The following is a 22,214-nucleotide window of genomic DNA, read 5'->3' on the forward strand; positions in this document are numbered from 1 at the left end:
CGAAATCATAAATAAGTTATAAAGCTCTACCAAGGATTGCCAAGCATATGGTACTCAGTTTCCTCCTCCCTTGAGAATAATCAACCAAGAAAATGAAGAAGGGGAAAATCGGGGCAAAATAACCAACTCTGTAGACTCTGGTTTCATTGGTGGGTCGAGATGAAGAAACTCCCAATCAACTACGTATTAGTGTATAGAAGTTAAACTCTTTACTTACAACTGAAAAGTAGCATTTTTCATCCCTTGGAAATAATATTGTTTGTGTGCAAAACTGGAAATAGTACTTTCTTGTTAAACCTCTTTCATTGATCCTAAATTTACTGCTAATCAAAGAAGTATGGCAACTTTGCTTTTCACTTGCAAAGTTGGAGCTCTGAAAAAACACAGAGACTGAGATCTGTCAAACATGCAATCTGCCAAGGGGAGTGAAAGCGAAAAACTATCAGTTCCATCGAACCTAAAACCGCAGCCTAAAAGTGAGAGAAAGGACATGCCTGTAAATTTGGAGACTATAGCAACAACAGCTGGGAATTGTTATCAATCCCATTAAAGATGAATGTCCCGGACATGGGAATGAATTGTCTCGTGATGAGCTGCAGCAAATACAACATAATATACCTCAGATTACCGCTCCTATGGCACGTAGCTATATGTCCAGTAAACTAGAAGTTTTGATGAAAAACAATATTTAAGATGAAAATATTTGGAGGAGATCCAAACCTTGATTACTTCTTGTGATGCAACTCCTCCGACGAAGGCAGACACGACATGAAGCTCAGAAGCACCATACCGGCACATCTCATTAATAAGGTCCTCTGATAAGGCGGAGCTATTGCAACCAAGGTCATTGAGTAGGCCAACAGCCGTAGTTTTTAACCGGGATATATCCTCATCCATCTCACTACCAAAATATTTCGTAAGGTTAGCGAGCCATAATAAACTTTTTCAAAAAGATAAAATTGTTTGGATGAGAAAATCATCAGCTTTTACCTGTCAAATTGACCAGGAAATTTGTTATAGTTAACAGCAAACCGATCAGCTGCTCGAAGAAGAATATAAAGACCCGCAGCAGTACTATCATAAAAAGGGGTAGAATAAAGTTCCAAATGAAAGAGTTCTTATTGCAAAATTTTAACAAATTCACAAAAAGATAAGCTTTGAGTGTCCATTCTGCACACAGAATATCTGTTGTCTACAAGAATATCAACTAAATGAACAAATAAATATACTGTACAATGAATGCACTTGGAAAGTTTTTCATGTCGACAACTATCAGCGGACTGAGTAAAGCAGATGATTAAAATTTTCTTTGTTACAGGGTTCAAATTAACAGAAGAAAATAAATGAGGAAATATTTCTTTTTGGCCAACATATACAACAATTAATCTCTCAAGTCAGACTCTTCTTAAACTCTATTTTTATATTCATTTCTTTATTTTTCCCCTTACATTCAGATGCCAAAGGTGGTCCACTCATGGGAAAAGAACTGACAGATACATCAGAAAGCCATAAGCATCGAATACTATAACTGTAGCCAGTGTTTCTCTGATTCCACATCCTAACTTCACGGTGGAAAGCATTTCAAACTAAGCTTGAACAATATTACATCCCAAATATTTCTCAGCTTGAACAGTATAACATCACTAATATTTTTCAAGTCTGATACCCAAGACCAGCAAAAGATTGGACTATCAAATATCTTTTGGCTGAAAAACATAATGTCAGTTCCCTGTCAAACATCCCGAATGACTAAGTAGCTGCAGTTCTAGGTCTAGCAATATAAGTATTTCACAACTCTCTCTTTTCTTTTACTTTTTTCCCAATTAACCATTGATTTACCATTTCTTAGTACAAGGTACCACTGATATGAATATGTGGTGCACCAGTGCACTATCAGCATGACTACTGCAAGAACTAGAAAATACACAATCTCCAAAAGACACTTAAGACGAAGTGTAAGGTAACCAACAGAAACAAAACAAAGTAACTCTTCAGAAGCAACTCCATCCCAGGGGCAGAGCTAGGATTTTGAGTTTTGTGGGTTCTGAAGTCTACGAAAGGCAGTTCACTGGATTCTTGATAAATTATTTATATATACCAAGTGGATATTTAAACTCAAATACAAAGTCTGGCCCAAAGTTGTTCTGCAGAACCCATAAGTTAAACTATAGCTCCGCCCCTGCTCCATCCTAATCCTTGCTTGATAAAATTTAGTCATCTAACCAAAAAAGACTTAATATAATATGAATCAGCAACTTCTCATCCATAAGGCAATGCTTATTTTATTCCTACCAAGCTTCCACTTACGCTTTGATTAGCATCACTAGGAATTTAGTCATATGACTTCTTGTTACCTTTTTGCTCTCTATGTCTTGCTTAACAAAAAGTGAGAATCACTTGCAAAGTAGTTTTCAATCAAACCCTAGTTGGCTGATAACATAGAGGCCTCTAGACTAAATAGTGCACTTCATCAAGTCAAGTACGCAGAGAACTTGAAGAGAGATTCATTTAAACAACTCAAAATACTCCTACTTCAACAGAAAGGTCATGATAACCTAAATTATAACTTTAAAATCTATATTTCAACATTTGGAAGTGCATATGTTACTTCATTAGAAGCCCTGGGAAAATGGATCTAGAAAAAGAAATCTACCACGAAATGGCAGGGGGCTTTAGCTTGGATAAACTTACTTTTCAGGAAGTACTTTAAGAGAGTTGGCTTCTTGCAAAGTCCTGTTATTTGGTATCACAAAACAATCAAAGTATCATGAAAGGATCATGTGGGTTCAAATAGCTTAAATGATCCCAAGAAGCCCCTTCTACTTCAATTTATATCACAGATGATTTTGCCAACTTGAAGTGATTCGACCATGTCAAACCATATTCCTACGGTAAGCAATTACATACCCATGATCCTCATTTGTCAGATACTTCTGTAACTCTGATTGGACAGGAGAGTTGAACTCCTCCTCAATGAGGCGATATCTGCAAACCTGACATAATTAAAAGAGAAAATTTAATGACTACAAACTAAAACATCCATTCAGAAATAAGGATCTCAAATTTGAAATGGAGTTTGCTGACAATTAGTGGTGGGAAGCGTTGTTAACTTTAATATCAAAACATGCATCATCATGTCAGTACAGTTTCTTGAAAATTTGGTTCCAACAGTCATCACCTTGATATATATTGAAAAAATAAAGCATCATTATTGTAATATCTTATCACTAACATAGCAACAAAATCAACCACCAAAATCATTAATCATGCATGTAGGAGAGGAGGAGATTTTAAGATTATTCCCCCAACAGAGTAACTGAAGACACTTAGTGAAGCATATAGTTTTTCTTCTGAGCCATTGAGCACTGTCAGACAACTGCTTGAATCAATAGGCGGGGCAAGACCAGGAAATGTGAGTTTCCAACCTAGCACCCTCTGCCTGTCTGCCTGACAGGATCCCACCCCTTTTCTAGCCGTAGTGAAGGACCTAGAAGGCATGTGCTAAGCAAGGTGACCCATTTAATAATTAGCGCCTTTTCTAGATGGCTCCTCAGAATGAAGCCAAAGTTTACCACTTGGAAGAGAGGGTTGGAGACAAAAAAGAGCTTTGAGAAAAGAGAAAAACAGACAGGATCACAAACTTAAAATCAGAGGAATCCCTCTGACTCTGTATCAGAGTGCGAACAAATTGATATATGGTGGTTTCTATAGCAAGAAGTACAATGTGTTCAGAATTGTCAAACTGAAAGAAGATTCACGTAGCACAAATTAGCAATTCTAGATGAATGAGCATGCAACTAATGAAAGGGGATAGAGGAAATGCCCTTACAGCCAGCTTCCTTGCATTTTTAGAGAAGCTCTTTATGTTTGCCTTGGATATGCTGGCTGGATCCCTACCGATTTTCTTAAGTAAATTCCTGACTCTTTGCTCCATAACAAGAAAATCAGCCTCGGCCTTGGCTTGGTAGGTTTTTTGCAAGTTTACATACAATCTGCAATAGAGTCAACACTATAAGCATCAATAAACGAAGTCCCGTAAACTTTAATAAAAAAATTAATGTGTTGTGAAGAAACTTAAACCACTCACTCAGTTGATGATGTCATATCTGGTATCGACCCCTCAAGAGGTGTCTCCCCACCACCTTCACTGGCTATGAACTCCTAGAGAGATAAAAACAATAAATCACATTGATCATCAATTTCAACCAATGCAAAGAAATATCAATAAGGGAACTTAAGTAGGCTGCTTGATAAAGGTTGCCAACGATTATTTAGTTGCTGCAAAAGAAAAAGAACGAACTTTTGAAGTAAGATAAGGAGAGATAAGGTGCTAGTTTCCTGTGGATCCTAAAAGAATAATGCATATACAAATTAGCATATAAACAAATTAAAAGAATGACATTGACTAATGGGAAGATTATTTTTCAAGGAATCTTTAGTTCCCAAAATATTCTACACTTCTCTAGAAAACTTAGCAACTCAAATTTTCTTGTGCAAATGTGGTCTAGCAACCAAGACACAGAGGTCAAAAGGACCATAGCACTATAGAGGACAAAGCTAAAGCCTTTGGCCTAGCATTACTCGGGTAAAGAACTTAGTGAAGGCTCTTCCCAACATCTCCTGCCCCCTTTCACTTTTTAAAGGAAAAGCCACGCAAGGAAAATTTAAATGAAGAAATTAAAAACATGTACAAGCAGCCTCACCAAGAGAAGAACCAGTGGAACTGGTACTTCGACGCTTTACAATCAACTTAAAGCTATCAAATGTATGGACTGATTTAGATATAAATTTGCTATTTAGAGCTAAAGAAATGGACAAGAATAACAAAAACATCAGCAGGAAAATCATGTTTTAAGTAGAGCTGTCAACTCATGAATTCTTCTTTTAATCAGGTTAATGCAACTAACTGAGTTGCATTAATTGTATAACTTGTTTCCCCCCTTTCTTCCAACTATTGTTTTTCCAAGAAAATGCAAGTTACCTTCAGTGCTGCTACCATCACCCAAAAATCAGATGAATTTGAATCAACTTCTGTACAGCTGTCATCAATAATCTTCTGTAAGTTTGCACCTGGTAGACAAAAGAGAAAGTCAATTATACATTTCCAACCTCATCATGCATGTTCCAAATTAAGATTCCGCCTAACTATATTGAAACCGACATAATATCAAGTTCCAGATAAATTATTTTTCATGAGTATTCGTTTTGTTTGATGAACTAAGTATATACAGTAACTATGATACCATTACAAGTTAGAAATGGAAGTCTTCATCCCAACTCTAGACCCACTTATTCTTTGGGATATTTATCACTCCGAAAGACTTTTATTACAGAGTTATCCTATTGCATTGAAGAAAAAGAAAGTCTGAGGTGAAAAGAGAAAAGTTGTGTCAGGAGTTAAGTTTCTTTGAAGGGCTTGGAAAACCAAAGGTTTGAGAGAAAATTGTTGGTGGTGAGCAGAGTTCTAAAACCACAGTTGTAATTGACTGAAAGGAGTTCAGAGAAAATCATTGTTGGTGAATGATTTCTAAAACCACAACTGTAATCGACTGAAAACTGAGAAGGAATAATATAACTTTGTTGCTCAAGGAGACTGGATGTAGGTACCACATCAGTACGCAAACTAGTATAGAAATTATCTATGTCGATTTTACTTTACTTCATATATCTTGGTACGTCTAACTACTACTCTGAAGTTATTGAGTTTATCTGCAGATAGAGAAAATGTCCATTCTAGTCGACTAGTTTTTAATAGAACACAATGCATCCCCCACCCCACATCCTAGTCTTGTTTTATCACATAATTCTAGATTCACACACAATTAGGAGAATATCTTTATTCAATAGTAAAAGAGAAATACCCCATATATTTTTTAAAATGGAATTCAAAAGATGAAAAGTGTTGTGCAGCTTCAAAGAAATTTCCAGAGATTTTAATTTAGAAGAACAATAATTGTACTCTCTATAAAATTTTCAAATCATGTATTATTAGAGCTGGAATACTGCAAGGCTTGGTTATGGGCTTAATTCGATGCAGCTTCCAAGAGATTTGAGAGATATTTTTTTTTTGATTTGCACCGGGTGTCCGAGTCTCTTTGAGCCCCGACTAATCCCGGGGGTGCACAGGCCCTCGGCAAGGAGTTTCCCGCAAGTGCACCACGGTTAATTCAGGTTTTACCCAGTCCGATGGCCCTCAGAAATTGTTTGCACCTAGTGGGTTTCGAACTTGAGACCTTGAAAGGGAGCAAACCCCAAGGCTCAAGTCAATTGCCAGCAGGCCAACCCCTGAGGGTTTTTGAGAGATTTTATAGTAGAAAATATTTATATTGATCTTCTTACTTCTACAATGAAATCTCTTCGAAACTGCATAAGATTGTCCCCATGCATCGCGATGACAGCTGCCTAAAGAAATATTTGAAAACATAGATGGACTGCAGATTTTCTTTGTTATTAATGTGGATACAATGTCAGTGAAAAGAAACCACCATCCACTAAAAACAAGGTTTGAATCATTAAGATTGCATCCCAAAGACTCAACAGACTATGAGAAGTCACCACCAATAACATTTAGAGGAGATGGAAAAACATTATAGTTTCTAATATATCACAATTAGCAAAAGTACTCACCAATTCCTCGTGGAGAAAAGACCTTGTATGAAGCTTCCATGGCTTCTTTATAGTTCTCCTCATCCGCTGTGATCATCTTGGACTTAATTAAATCCTAAGACATTCAAGAAATAAACCAAATCACCTTAGATGGACCAAAATAGAACGATTAAGGATGAAATTTTAGAAGCATATAAAAAATATTTTATGACCTTGAATTGCCTTTTCTCTTCCCTGGTTGAAGGAAGATTTCCGCCATGAGTATTTCCCCATTCCTCTGCTATCTTAACAAGGATAACAATATATGGTGTGTGTTTATGTACAACAGCATCAGTTGTGTTCAAATCAATCGTTTCTGTGAACCTGTAAGGGATATGTATGAAATCAGCCCTTTCTTTCTTTATCTTTTGCTTTCTTTTAATGGGGAGGAAACGGAATTTCTAACAAGGAAAAAGAACATATGGTATTTTGGTTTGGTGTATTAGATGAAATAATCATTCTATAAAATTATGTATTAATTAATCCAGTGTTTGGTTCGTGTTCTCAATTCCTGCATAGCTAATACTGTATAAGTTATACCTCAAATATTGTATTGTTTTATACCTACCGGGTAAATGGTGGAAAAACAAGATAGGTATTACTAATACCTGAATAAACATCCAGAAAGACAAAAATACCCTCAATATTAACATTTCATCTTCAAAGCCATTTCAGAAGTTCAACAACGAAGAAGAAAGTTAGAAATCATCAGTTATCCTCCATTCAATACTCCTCTGATTATACACAAAGGGCATCAAACACTCACTTACAATAAGTACACTGAAAAGTAAAAAGTTTTATAAAAAGATGTGATTTTCTACAAACGACTGCCAATATTCTATATACCTACATATCTACCGGGACCTCACGGGTGCACCAAGAGGAAATACAGAAAAGGATGCTATTTCTTAGGTGTACATAGTCCTCCACTATACTATCAAATGTTCTCCTATTTCTCTCTCCAAATAGTCCACATAGGTTCTAGTAGAGCAACAACCCCTGCCCTGTGTCTTCTCTCTCATCCTCTAAATCTCCAGTTAACCAATACTTCTCTGATCGTGCCTGGCACCACCCATCGAAGACCAAACCAATGCAGTACTGGACATTACCGGGCAATGTAAAATAGATATACTAGGGAGTAGGACTACCCTTTTCTTCCAAGTTATTACCATATTCTTATCAGATCATAAATGAAGCCGCTTTTATGATCTGACAAGAATATGGTGATATCATCTGCAACTTGTAAGAAAAGGATAATGTTATAGCCTCTACTCCCTAGAATATCTTTTTTCAACAATGATGGTGTCCAGGCCAACTTGTGCATATCGATTATTTCACCGGTTCCTGCTACCTCCCACCAGCACAAGTATCAGGTAAGTTCGGTTATCAAGGCATAGGCAGATGAAAAGAATCACCAAGTGATTTTTTGTCTCTACTGAAATCCAAATCTTGGTCTCCGGGATTTATACACACTTGATTGATCATTATACTACACTCTTGGGTGGCCCTACTTCCTGGCATATACACCCCATTCCACAAAATCAACCTAAGAAACATAAGACACAAGGGTGCATGTGTTTAAAAATAAGAGATGGTGCTAAGTGAACAGATCATTATTTATTGTCGAACTCTAACATGTCAAGCATAGAGGAAAGCACAAAGAAAAGGCTGACCTCGTAAGTTCTGGCCATGGGTTATTAAGCCGAAGATCATCTAGAAAATGATCAGGCTTCGATTCAATTACTGTATGTTCCTGCAGATAGAAGATAAATTCTGGTCAACACAGAAATGATATCATGTTTGCTGAGAGCTTTATCAACCAAACTCATTGTTAATTCTTTGCTCATCCATTGTTTCACTCTGCTCCTATCACTTGACAGTTGTTTCTCTACAAGTTAGTTCCTCACAATAAAAACGATCCTGACAAGAAATCCATGATAATGGATTAATGGTAGTCACTGGTCTGGACCACAGTTCTCTATCAGTACTGAATTTCAAAGTTGGATGAGTCCTAAAATAGCAAGAAAGCAGCATTAACATTACCTTCACACTGATCCGGACAAGACCCATGAGACCATAGGAACGTGCAAATATTAAAATAATATTTCCCTCCCGACAGATTCTGTCCAATTTCACCATGGAATCTTCAACCAGCTGAAATAGAAAAGACAAAGCAAAACACAAAATTGTCAGAAATTTCCTTGTCCTGGTATCTGCTGATAGACAATTAGCCATATTATGCATTTAAATGACCTAATGGCAAAGGAAACAGATCGGTACTTTGCTTGAATCTTTGTTCTCTTTTTTTGAGGGGGAGAAGGGTGTTGTTCTTGCTTCTACAATTAAAAACTGGATAACCTGTTACCCTAATTATGCAGATACCAAAACTACTTGTTCACTTTTTCAAATCAACATGCTCCTACCTCTTTCAAGTTTCAAAAAGGAGATGGCAACAAATATCATCCTATTCAACATATTTCAGAGTATCGAAAAATTGGAAAGATTGCAACTCGCAAAGTACTAGTTCAGAAGTACAGATACACTCAAAATTCAACATACTACACAGTAGATAAGAAGTGTCTTCAAATGATTGTAACTCGCAAAGTGCTAGTCAAGAGGCATAATTGTCAGGACTCTTCAAAATTGGCATGCTACACAGTATAGAATTTTCTGGAAATTCTCCGGTCATAAACATAATCAGAATTCAGATAAAGCAGATTCTACTAAAATGAAACTGTAACAAAAGTTCTCTCAAAACGAACACGAAAAGAAATGGATACAGTTGGTGTGTATTATAAGACTATATGAGAGTAAGTATACATCATATAAATATAACACACACACATATATATATGCAGGGAGGCAGTGTAGATCTGTTAGGCTCTCTGTAAGTAGTTTCTCCCCTTCTCTCTTTTTTTTGTTTTGTTCCTCTTTTGAAGGTCTCCAGCATATCCTTAATGCTGAGGAATACAGCATTACCAAATTTTTTTAAAAAAATATAAGGAAGCTTTCCTGATAAAGATATCTAAGTTCTAAAAAAGGTTGGGAACACAGGATCCTGCCAAAATCAAATGTTTTTATGAGAAGAAGACGATTCATGTGACCTGTGTAGCTATGACCAAGGTAAACTGAGAAAAGAACGATGGATTCGTCTCAATTAGTTCCTCAGGGCAATCCTCTATAAACTTGGCTTTAACAGCATCATTTAACTCTTGAAGAAATGCGCACACACACTTTGCCTTCGATTCGCCAACACTTGATTCATCAACTACCAGAAATAGGAGAGAAAAAATAAGTTTGTTTTCTAAAGCTGTAGATGCAAACATACAACCATGTTACATACCCATGAAATTATTTCCAAGATCACCCACTTCAACCTTGGAACCATCAACAACAGTGATGCTTCCAACCCCACCAAGAACAAGATTTTTCAAAGTTTCGGAACCAGTTGGACCACAGTTAAGTAAGCAGACACTGGCTTTCTCCAGCGCAGCTTGTCCTTGCTCACCCCATATCCTGCAAGAGAGCTTCATTATTATCTGCTATTTCGCATACTTTAAGGGCATACTTGGCTCTTTTTCGCTTAGTAATCAGCTAATTAGGTTAACTGTGGGTTCCGATCAAATAAAGAGCATACCTGAGCTAAACTATTAACAAAGGGAATATCTACTCAATTTCAGATACTTAAAAGGCATAATTTGACCTTTTTCAGTTCTAAATATAGAAAGGTATCATTCTTTTTGGGACATACTAAAAAGGAAAAAGGAAAGTGCATCGCATAAATTGGAATAGAGGGAGTATCTAACTTCACGATGAGCGTGGGTAAATAAATTCAAGTCCTATAGTTAACATATGCTTAACACATCAAAAACATATGATTAACACATCAAATGATATGTGTCTTGTGTGATATGTACATTGTATTTGCCTTATATGCCACTAAGTAGAGTCGGCAAAGGGTAAATAAAAATGGCCATCCATTCAAACAACCCATTTCAAATGGGTTGGATATGTGACATTTAAAAAATGAGCTAAATATGGGTCAACCCATATTATCCACTTAAAATATGGATAAAATGGAAAACAAAACCTACAACATACCAATTATCCATATCGAAAAATAAATGCGCTACTGACTCTACTGGCTATAGCATATGCCTCTTCCTCCGGCCAACACCACCCAAGATCCGGCCAATACTGTCCAGTCTCCGGTGACTTCTCCGTAGAGTCCCTTGCCACCATTTTTGTTTCTCTCTCTCTCTCTCTCCCTCTTTTTCTTTTTTCTGTTTTTCTCCTCAATCATTACTCCCTTCCTACCACTACCTCACAGAGTAATCAGGCACATTGATTGTTACCTCCACCTCCTCATTTTTCTTCTTATTGACGTTTTAGGTTAATAGGAATTCCCCACTCCTCTTTAATATTTTCTATTTTACTTAATTTCTGATTTAATTTTGTGTAATCTTAAATGTTGTTGCTCTCTATTACTGAGGATGATGGATGGTGGTGGTGAAGAGGTGGTTGGATTTTTCTTTCTAGAGAAAGAAAAATTGGACAAATGGGGCTGGTGATTTGTAATTATTTATTGTGATTTTTCCCTGCTTGTTATTGATTCTGTTCAAAAACTACTGTGCATGTGCTCCTTTGTCTGCTTCCCTTTCAGAGTGTACAATATTCATAATATGTAATTGTTGGATTAGGAAGGAATGTCAATGGAAGGTAATGCGGATTCTTGCGAACAAAGTACTTCAACTTAGTTAAAACAAGGCAAAAGGAAAATTTTTGTTGTTTGAGATTCTTTTGTTAGGTTTGAGCCTGATATTTCTAGTGATGGGAAGTTTAAAGTGCAATGTAAACAAGACTGCATAATGGCCCCTACATCTGGAACATCAAATCTAAAGCAAAATTTGTCGGTAAAGCATTCTTTGAATAAAGGAAAAGAGGCTCAAGCCTAAAAGTGAACCACTCGATCAAAAAACCTTATTGAGAGAAAATATCATTGGTCATATGAAGTGTCCATATGTATGCATAATTGCTTTCAGTTTTGTAGAACACAAGGGCATCATGGACATTCATTCGTATTTAAATCCAATAGTGAGGCACATTATCAAGAAACACAGCCAAGTCAGATACCCTGAATATGTATGCAAGAGAAAAAGAACTTCTAAAAACTGAGCTTGCGATGATATCTACTTTTTGTTATGAAGTAAGGTATTTCATTAAAAAGCATCAAGCAGATGCAAACTTACAGAATAGGCAAAAGGGCTCACAGAGAGCATAAGCAAAAGTTCTAAGCCCCTTTACAATCTTCAAACCAGTACTAGAAAGCTAACAAAGTCAAGAAATTATTCAGTGCTAAATACAAGGGTTAAATCAACCCAACTGCACAGCATAAGTAAACATCTAGCTTAAAGAGAGTGGTATGGAGTTGAGATCCCATCAAAACATCTACGGTTCCTTTCAGTCCATAAACACCAAAAAATAACTCCAGGGATCATCACCCAGACTTTCTTGATGGACTTATCAACTCTCCATGTATTCCAGCTTGCGATGATATCCAGTAGAGTGTGCTTGACATCAGGCATGTGAAGTTCATTAGTATCTAATAGCTATATGTATGTAACAGTTCATTATGTGGACTTAAATTGAGTTTCTCAGAAGAGGATTTTGATTTTTCGTCATGTTCCTCCTCCACTTTCGAATGCAGTTTTAGGTCATTTATTGATTGATTTTCTATAAGAATGGGGAATCGAAAAGAAAATATTTACCCTTACTTTAGATAATGCTACTTGCAATAATGGTGTGGTGGATAATTTGAAAAACCATTTGTCTTTAATGCGTTCACTAGTTTGTGAGGGAAAGTTTGTTCATGCTCGTTCTGGAAATCACGTTTTTAACTTAATTGTTAAGGCGGATTGAGAAAACTAGAGAAGATGTTAAGTATATCAAGAATTCAGAAACAAAAACAGTGAAATTTGTGGAGTGTGTAACCTTGGTCTACCATGTTGTAAAAAGTTATGCCAAGATATGCCTATTCGGTGGAATTCCACCAATCAAATGATTGAAAGTGTTCTTTTGTATAAGCAGGTGTATATTCATTATGACTTGGTTAATCTTGATTTTAGACATGGCCTTTTTGAAGATGAATGGAAAAGGGTTGAGCTTGTAGCTACATCTTTTAGGGCATTTAATGACATTAAGACTTTTTTCCGGATGCAAGTACCCCATGGAAAATTTTGTATCTTCCTAATGTATGGAGAATTGAAATGTTATTGGAAAAACACAAAAATAGTAAGGATTCAGTGATGAGTGAGATGGCAACTTCTCTAAAGAAATATTGGGAATCATATAGTGTCATTTATCTATAGCCATGGTCCTTGCCCCTCAATATAAACTGGATTTTGTTAAATTTTGTTTTTAAAAGCTTAATTCTGATACTATTGATGAAAAAGTGAAGGTTATTGAGGATAATTTATAATTGTTGTTCAAAGACTACTTGATACCTTCTACTACAACCTCGTTATCAGAGAAACATGTTTTGCATAATCCAATTGACAATCCAAATAACAACACTAAACATGTATCTACTAAACACAATTGACTATAAACTTACTCCAAGCTAGGTGTAACTCCAGAATATATGCAACTACTGCTTGACACAAATTTTGCACCGTCGCTGTAAGGATAATATGTAAAAATTCACAGATGCTGCACCTATTCCTTCTCTACTAAAATATTCCACTTGGTACACACTTAAACCTGGAGGACTTCCCTCCACCCTTTTTTTTCACTAATTGTGGTGTTCTGATCAGTTTGCACGCAACTCAAAACTAATTCTACGATTACCTACTACCTCCAACACCAGCACCAAAAAAAAAAAGTAACCTAAAAATGTTATCTCCATTAGGATATGACTGGGAGACGACATGGTTCTCATCCTTGACTTAAAACTCAAAAGTACCTATTATTGGAACAAAATGAGCCTCAATATAGTGTATTAGATACAGAGCATTACCTGTCTAACCTCAACTTATTTAGGATTGAGTCGTAATCAACTGATATTTCTATTATATATATGATTTTGCTGCATTTTATGATTTCTGCTATGATACTGCGATAACAGTAAGAGCTACAAGTTCAATGGTAGAGTAGTAACAGGTTTCAGAAAGTAATTGGGTAGAAAAAGAGATCATAACAAAAACCGAAAGCAAACAAAAAAAAACGTAGCATAGCCTTAAAAGTATAGCAAACAATTCACCTGAGCTGTCGATCGTATTTGACTTTGGGTTCCGCCATTGTTGTATATGTGAGAAGACTGATAGAGAGAGTGAAGAACTTGGTACTGGGAACGCAAAACCTTGAAGGAATTGGGGGTAGGTGTTCTATATATATATGGAAAAGGGAAATATACTCATCAATTTTGCGATCAATAGAGTAGTACTTAATTTTAATTAAAAAAGTGATGCACGTATATAAGAAATAGCTCAAAATAGTCCATTATTTTTGGATTAAGACATAAAGTCATCCTTAAAATTTAGCATGGAACACTAATAGTCCCTTACGTTTGCAATATTGGTGTATTTTTAGTCTTTTCCTAAATTTTTACCTATTTTTTAGGGATAAGGGTCTGAAAATACTCCAATTTTGGTCGAATTTACTGTTGCGATACTAAACTTTCATGAGGACCTATTACCTCTCTAGACTATTTAATACCATATTTTAAACATATATATTTATCCACGTGGACATAAAAAATAATGCAAAATTATATATAATAATGTGTCTACGTTGATACATATATACCTTTAAAATACAATATTAAATAGTTCAGGGATAAAAAAATACACTATTAAATAGTCTAGGGAAGTAATAGGTCCTCATGAAAGTTTAGTATCGCAACAACAAATTCGATCAAAGTTTGAATATTTTTCATGCCCTTATCCCTATTTTTTAACATTAATTTTATCCAATTTTTTATGTACGGAATGCTCAATCATTTTTTATATACTTAGAAGAAATAATATCTAATGGTAATTTCATTCAAATTTTACCTCCATGGCAGCAAAAACTAAATTATTTTTAAAGTAATAGTACATAAATTCACATAATTTTTTAATCAAAAACCTGAAAATATAATTAGTAATTTAAATTTATTAATTCATCTGGGAGCTCGAAGTTTAGAGGTTGAAACGCACAAGTATTTGATATACATACCACTTATCTAACTTATAGTCATTTTTATGAGCTACTCCCTCTGTCCACAATTGTTTGTCAGGGTAAGGTCATGCACATCCCTCAAGGAAAATTTAATACAAGGTGTAATTTAACTAATATAACCCTACTATATCAAGAATACCAAAAACCCACATAACTTTTCAATTGAACTACACAATCATTAGGGCAGAATTGGAAAAAAGTGACTAATTATTTATTGATTGTTTAAATTGACAATTAATCTTAAACATCTATTTTTAGTATACCTGCCAAACAATTGTGAACGGAGGGAGTACTTAATTAGTAATCATTTATAGTAAATTATGTATAGTTGAATAATAATACTTCTAATTTATGTTATATAAAAGTTAGCATTCAATATACAATCTATTTCATTGTTTGTTTTTACCATCTTATACATTAGATAAAGTCATAAAAACAAATTGCTATAAATTTGTCAAAAATTGCACTTGATTCTTCAAAAAAGTTTTTACAATCTGCAAATTCCATTACATAGCGATAACGAGGGATGCTAATATTTTTTAAATCTTCTTAATTGTATTGGATCAATTATTATTATTGTTATTTTCAAATAAAATGTAAATCTTTAAATGGATTTATCTATCTTCTATACTACCTTAAAAGCACGAACTCCCTAACTTTAATGTTAAATTACTATAATATCCCCAACTTAAGACACCCAACTCATTATATATGATGTATTTAATATTATATTTAAATACACTATATTATATTAAATGCAAACACCTTTTCACATTGATGGGTAGTGACTTATCCGAAAGGTTGTGTCTTTTTTTTATAAAGTTGTGACTTTTCAATGAGTTATGACATTTCCGAAAAATTGTGATTTTTCTGAAAGATTGTGACTTATCTGAAAAAACGTGATAAGCATTTTTTCATACTATCTTTTGTTGTCTATAAATAGAGGGGGTTTCTTACACTTTGAAACTACAAATTTTGTAAGTTTTCTATTCTTCTACTAAAAAAATGGAAGAATGTGAGAGTTGTTGGATTATGCAATTACAATATTATTTTTTTGTGGGTAAATTAGATAGATCAATAAAAATTGATGAAAAAATGAAAATGAAATAACTCAACTTCAAATGAGAAGAGTATCGTGGTAATAAATATAAACACTCATTTTCATAGCCATAAAATATACTTTTGCAGCAACTCTTCCTTGACAAAAAGTTCAATAATTTTCCGTTGCATAAACTACAACTTGGTGTTCAGAATCTGAAAAGTCTCGAACTGTTGGAGAAAAAGTATTTGATCAATAACTTGTTTGAAGAATCCAAATTACATTTAATAAGTACCCTTTCATTTTCAATTTATTTTTGTACTTTTATTTTTATTCAGTTTTATATAGAATGTTTTTTTTCCTTGGGGGTGAGGACGCATCTTTAAGACTATAAAGTTAAAAGACATTTTTATATATTCTACATATGATCCTTAAATTAAAAGTCTTATTTATTTTTTTAAATTTAATATCAAATTAAAATTAGACCAATCTATATCTATCTCTTTTTTTTTTTTATCTATACTACCTTAAAAGAATGAATTAATAACTTAAATGTTAAATTATTATAATACCCCCAACTTAAAACACCAAATGAAGTATATCTTCTATATTTTATATTGTATTATATTTATTTATGTGTATTATATTATATTATATTAAAGGCAGACAACTTTTCACATTGAAAGGATTTTGACATTTTCGAAGAGTGATAACTTTTCTAATGAGTTGTGACCTTTTTGAAGGGTTGTGACTTTTCTGAAGAGTTGTGACTTTTTCGAAGGGATGTGACTCCGAAGAGTTGTGACTTTTTTGAAGGGTTGCGACTTTTACAAAGAGTTATGAGTTTTGACCTTTCTGAAGGGTTGTGACTTCTTTTTGATAAGGCAACACGAGCAGTTTTTCATACAATACCCTTTGTTGGCTGTAAAAAGAGGGCCTTCATAAATTTAAACTACGTTTTAAAAATATATTATTATTATTATTATTCTTAAAACACACTATTTAGTATATCTTCTATATTTTTATGATAAGAAACAATATGCACATACTAATACTACACATTTTAAACTATAAATAGAGGGGTTTCCTTACATTTTTAAACTACAGTTTTTTATGTTTTCTATTCTTCTCCTCTTAAAACCTCATGTTTGATTTACAAACGTTGACAATTTTAAAGTTCAGTGAATTAGAACACTCCATAACATAAATGTTAAATTAATCTAATACATAAAACATCCAATTTAGTATATCTTCTATATTTGATATCAATATTTATATTATATTATATTATATTATATTAAAAGTAAGAACACTTACAAAACAATAATAACAAAGTAATGCACTATGGGAAAGGGATAGAAAGTTTATTTAAGAGGTGTAACTAAGAGATTTTAAGAATGACTAATTTTTTATTTAGCATTATTCATATTATTTTTAAAAATAGTGTGGTACATGATTTGATTTTCACGTGCAACGCACGTGCGTCAAAACTAGTATTTATAAATGTATCAAAACAAATATCAAATCATAAAAAGTTACAGAAAATTTTAAATCTTTAAAAATCGTTAAAAATATATATAAACGGTGAATAGAATCGATAGTTATTCAATGTTATAGGTGATAATAGGTGACTATGAGCCTATGACAATACACACATAGATGATAAAAGATTGTATAAAATAGCGAAAGAATTACATGTTACCACTCTTGGAAGAAGATCGAGGAGAGAAAAAAAAAGAAAACAATATGCTTAAGTCAAAGTAGGACTCATAAAAATTCTCTTTATCTTAAAAACAGTAAAATAGAAATAATCATTAGTGATAAGAATACTTTCTTATTGATTTTTTCTTTTTTTTGTAATTGTTTTGCTATATCATGTTCAATAAAAAAACAACATGTGCGGAAATTTCATCATTTTAATTGCGTCTTTAAGTAAGTTGATACACTCTCTATGGCAGGTGGATAAATATACAACTTACATTTTCAAGCAATTTTAGAGAGGTTGTAGCATTTTTACAAACTTATGGTATGTAACTGTAAGAAAGCTGTCAAGTTGAGGGGTGCAAATGTTATTCTAATTAGCGGGAAAGTAAAAAATTGAGTAACAATTTTTTACTTCTTTTGTACAATTCTGTTTCTAGTTTAGAACAAAATGGACATGGACTCTGAAGACCTGAAAACTCTCGCCGCCGAGCAACGCCGGGAACTCATGGCGGCGCGTGACGTCGATCTCGACTTTGATTTCGCTTATCAACTTCAACTTCAAGAAGCTATCGATGTCTCCCTCTCTATGCAACCCTCCACTTCCACCGCTGCACCACCTACCCCCACCCTACTTCAACCCCAACCGAATTCCTCTTCAGCGAACGACGGAATTTCGAAGTTCGCCGACGTGCAATTTTCGGAAATCTTGCAACTTGAACGAGAAATCGATGATCGCAGGCTTAGCGAATTGGAATTCAGGATTATGCGTGATGACCTTCAGCGTCGAATTCATGATCATCGTGTTGCTCAAGAGATTCTTCGTATGCCGGAGGATGAGTGGCAGGATAATGGAGACAATTTTGAGCTTCCTTTTGGAGAAGGAACATCCAAAAGTGAGGATAAAGAGCTTTTTAGGGTTTATTTCAAGGGTTTAGTGGAGAATTTTCCTCCAAATGTGTTTATTGGTGGGATTGGAGTTGCCATTTGTGATTCCAGAGATGAATTATTGTTCGAAATGAGGAAGCCATTTTTTGGAAATGCAATGAATCGCCAGTGCATTGAGTTTAAGGCCCTTATTGAAGGTTTGAATGCTGCAATCGCCTTGGATTTGAGAAGGGTCGTTTTCTATTGTGATTACTTTCCTATATTCCAGTTTGTAAGTCCAGCTATTTCTTAATCAATTAATTTTATATGGTGTTTTAATATTGGTATTTCAAAGGTTGTTTGGTGCATAGGCTAGTTATACAGGATTTATGTTTCAAGGATTGTTATAAGGACATTAATGATACCCGTATAGCTCATCACCTAACATTTTTTTAGCTTTGCTGGGATCTTTTGTTTCTTTTTTGATTTATGAAAAGATAAAGGGAGACTTTACCAATTTTACGATTGTTCATCCACATTGATTGGAAGTTGTATATAAATGATGTCAAATAGTATAGAACATCAAAGAGAGTGTCAGATAAATTCGGACATCAGGAAGCTTCATACCATAGTGTCCAAGTGATTAGGAGCGGTAAGATATATCGGGTTTTCAGCAATTCTGTTTTGACTTCTGGGACTCTAGAAGATTAGTCACTAGAGCTCATTCCTAGCTATCTGCTGGCACACTGTTCTTCTATTAACAAAAACATATCAGGATACATCCATGATACAATGTTGGTTTTTGATCATAATGTAAATTAATACAAGTACATTTTTTATTTTCTGGAGTTGAAGAGCTAAAGTTTTTTTTTTTTTTTGTTTATAAATAAGAGTTGAAGGTTTATCTGACTTAACATAGTACAGGGTCACTTCATTATCTTCCTGGTATTGTGAGCAGAATGAGCTCACATGTGTAAGCCTACATAGATGATACATCTAAGGAGCTATGATTTCCACTAGTCAAAGGTTTCCTTCAGCAGTCATTTCTTTTAAGCTGTCCTATCCGGATAAAGGAAGAGTTTATTGCTCAAATTATTTAGTTGTCTTTGTCAGTTGAATTTTTTTGTCTGTCTACAATAAAGGAAAAAGGGAATGTAGACATGGTACGGTAAGTATTAGCACAAATATTGAACATCTACTACTGTTTTGTTTGGTTTTGCCGTCATATATTGAACAGCTGAATATCACTCAAGCTTTCCAAAATGCTTAATTTGCTGAAGTTATGTGTTTGGGCAACTGTAGGTTACAGGCAGATGGTCAGCCAAACAGCGGAAGGTTGCTGCTCTACTAAATCAAGTGGCTTTGCTTCGACTAAAGTTTTCATTTTGCCAGCCGTCTCTTGTGCCTCGAAATGAAATTAAGTTTGCATTTAAATTTGCAAGAGAGGCAATGACTTCTCAGGTTGAGAAAGTCGCAGAGACAGCTGCTTCAAGGAATATGTACGAAACTTGTGCTATTTGTTTTGAAGAGACTAATTTTGGTCAGATTTTCTCGGTTGATGATTGTAGACACCGTTATTGTGTCTCCTGTATGAAACAACATGTTGAAGTGAAGCTGCTTCATGGTATAGTGCCTAAGTGTCCTCATGCAGAGTGCAATTCAGATTTGAAACTGGATAGCTGCAGTAACATTTTGACACCAAAGTTAATTGATATTATGAAGCAACGCATCAAGGAAGCTTCTATCCCTGTAACTGAAAAAGTTTACTGCCCTTACCCAAAGTGCTCGGCACTAATGTCAAAATCTGAAGTTTTAGAATATACTAAGGGTTCCTTTTTGGGAGCTGAAAGACTTGGAATCAGTAAATGTACAAAATGCAATGGCCTGTTTTGTGTCAATTGCAAAGTTCCTTGGCACTACAATATCGCGTGCGATGAGTACAGAAAGAGAAATCCTAATCCTCCGGAAGATCTTAAGTTGAAAACCCTGGCAGAAACGAATTTGTGGCGCCAATGTGTAAAGTGCAACCACATGATTGAACTTGCAGCAGGGTGCTACCACATAACTTGCAGGTAAAGACAAGGGTGTTCAAGTTCCATTTGTTTGACTCAAACATGAAATAAGTTGACTCACAAATTTTGGAATCACGTTAGTCAAATAAGTGTCTTTTTCCTTGATGCAATTAGTATGTCCTGTAAATATATCTATGCTGTCTAAACTATTCTTTGCTTTGATATGACCTTACTGTCATACAAGATATATAACTATTTGCAAAAAAAAAAACTGATTAGGAAAACAACAACTTGTTTATGATGTTGGACATTTCTGTTGGACCAAACTATATATATGCATTATTCTACATGTACCTTGCTGATACTTTTGGGCCACATTTTGATTGCTCTTTTATTTTGTCATTTTACCCTCTATTGATGTATTGTTTCTTCCTTAACATGACACTTTTTGCACTCAAGGCCTCATCTACAAAAGAGTTTGTTATTGTACACTTAAAAAAAATATTCCTACTAGCTATTGCTGCACTCCGATTGCTTGTTCCATTTCAGACATTGTTTCAGGCTTTCAGCTATATTAGTAGATTTTTTTTAACTGAGGTGCCTGTTCTGGCCTTACACTTGTGTTTCTTTTCTGTCCCCTCCTTTCCTGTCTGTGGAGCGGTTGAGTTATAGGTTATCCAGGCTGGTTCAATATCCCCTGGACATAGTGTTAAGTATTTTAGTAAATATGCTTATCAGAAAGAGTATTTCAGTGAATATATTTGTGTAACATTTTACTAGAAGTTTACTCTCCAAGTTCAGTAAGGAGGTACATATTTCCAACGTAAAGAAATTGTGGGTCTGTGCTCTTTGCGGATAATGGGAAAATGGCATCGCTTGTGTAAGCCTTGGTTCTTATACATAATACTGATGCCATGATATCAGTTGACCTTGTAAGAAGTATTTCTGCGTTTTTTTTTTTTTGTATAACAATTCTGGCCAGTATGTCTCGATAATTTTATGGTGGTGATCACTTTCCAACTAAAACTTGTATGTTTGAGTTAGTACCTTCACTTTCTGCTTTAGTTGATCATATCAGTACCCACGGCCCACAGATAATTAACCTTGGTTAATTCTGCTGTATATTGGGAGCCATGTATAGGAGGGTCCATAAATTAATGCATATGAGTTTACTTTTGCTGCTAACAGTAAGAATTTTGGAATGTGCTTTAGTGCTAGGAGGATAAACAACACTCGGATGGGTTAGCAGGAGTGACTCTATTATCTTCTTAATTTTTTGCTTTTATATTTGTGTGTAATAGAACCCAAAGATGAACTAGTGATCTGTTGTCTTGAGATGTTTCGTTCTTCCTCAATTGTGGTAGTACGTGATACCTACTGGGCCTAAACTTTTCTCTTTACCTCTGTTGATTACAATTGTGTTGTACTGTATCGTATGTATATATTACACTAACAACATTTTTACCTGTATGTTCAGATGTGGGTATGAATTTTGTTATACATGCGGAGCACCGTGGGTGGACAAGAAAGCAACTTGCTCCTGTAAGCTTTGGGATGAGGACAACATTTTAGATGACGATAACGATGACGATGACGATGACAATGACGATGATGATTATGAAACTGATTATGAAACCGATTATGATGATTACTACTTCTGAATGTTATAGTGGAGCCTTAGTGCTATGTTTCATCATCATTCTTTATATTGGAACTCGACTATCTGGAATACT

General features: G+C 34.7%; 2 protein-coding genes across 3 annotated transcripts; one reads left to right on the plus strand and one right to left on the minus strand.

Annotated features, from left to right (window-relative positions):
* Positions 1–167: 167 nt before the first annotated feature.
* Positions 168–14,020, minus strand: LOC125832965 (NEDD8-activating enzyme E1 regulatory subunit AXR1-like). Of its 2 annotated transcripts, XM_049512132.1 has the most exons (15): positions 13,904–14,016; positions 9,989–10,161; positions 9,750–9,913; positions 8,689–8,799; positions 8,319–8,398; positions 6,819–6,969; positions 6,628–6,721; positions 4,982–5,070; positions 4,088–4,161; positions 3,830–3,992; positions 2,908–2,993; positions 2,692–2,733; positions 991–1,074; positions 721–901; positions 168–593 (listed from the first exon to the last, which is right to left on the minus strand). In XM_049512132.1, exons 1-15 carry the CDS (start codon positions 13,939–13,941, stop codon positions 510–512), a joined length of 1,614 nt encoding a protein of 537 aa, XP_049368089.1. In that variant the 5' UTR covers positions 13,942–14,016; the 3' UTR covers positions 168–509. The 2 variants fall into 2 exon arrangements, with proteins under 2 accessions (XP_049368089.1, XP_049368090.1); XM_049512133.1 differs by lacking the exon at positions 2,692–2,733 and having other exon boundaries at positions 187–593; positions 13,904–14,020.
* A 4,013-nt stretch (positions 14,021–18,033) lies between these two features.
* Positions 18,034–22,142, plus strand: LOC125832939 (E3 ubiquitin-protein ligase RSL1). Its single transcript, XM_049512115.1, has 3 exons — positions 18,034–18,761; positions 19,772–20,541; positions 21,959–22,142. The coding sequence occupies exons 1-3, from the start codon at positions 18,054–18,056 to the stop codon at positions 22,140–22,142; spliced, it is 1,662 nt and encodes a 553-aa protein (XP_049368072.1). The 5' UTR covers positions 18,034–18,053.
* The last annotated feature ends 72 nt before the right edge of the window (positions 22,143–22,214 follow it).

Source organism: Solanum verrucosum, unplaced genomic scaffold (genome assembly GCF_900185275.1).
Source record: "Solanum verrucosum unplaced genomic scaffold, falcon-dt-bn FXZP01000016.1, whole genome shotgun sequence".
Lineage (NCBI taxonomy): Eukaryota > Viridiplantae > Streptophyta > Magnoliopsida > Solanales > Solanaceae > Solanum > Solanum verrucosum.

Excerpts from the sequence above, each read along its gene's own strand:
- LOC125832965 (XM_049512132.1), bottom strand. The coding sequence starts at position 13,941 with ATGGCGGAACCCAAAGTCAAATACGATCGACAGCTCAG. Across the intron at positions 6,722-6,818 it reads AAGAGAAAAGGCAATTCAAG|GATTTAATTAAGTCCAAGAT; the intron begins GTCATAAAATAT and ends TGAATGTCTTAG. Across the intron at positions 2,734-2,907 it reads CTGACAAATGAGGATCATGG|GACTTTGCAAGAAGCCAACT; the intron begins GTATGTAATTGC and ends ACCAAATAACAG.
- LOC125832939 (XM_049512115.1), top strand. The coding sequence starts at position 18,054 with ATGGACATGGACTCTGAAGACCTGAAAACTCTCGCCGCCGAGCAACGC. Across the intron at positions 18,762-19,771 it reads ACTTTCCTATATTCCAGTTT|GTTACAGGCAGATGGTCAGC; the intron begins GTAAGTCCAGCT and ends GGGCAACTGTAG. Across the intron at positions 20,542-21,958 it reads TGCTACCACATAACTTGCAG|ATGTGGGTATGAATTTTGTT; the intron begins GTAAAGACAAGG and ends CTGTATGTTCAG.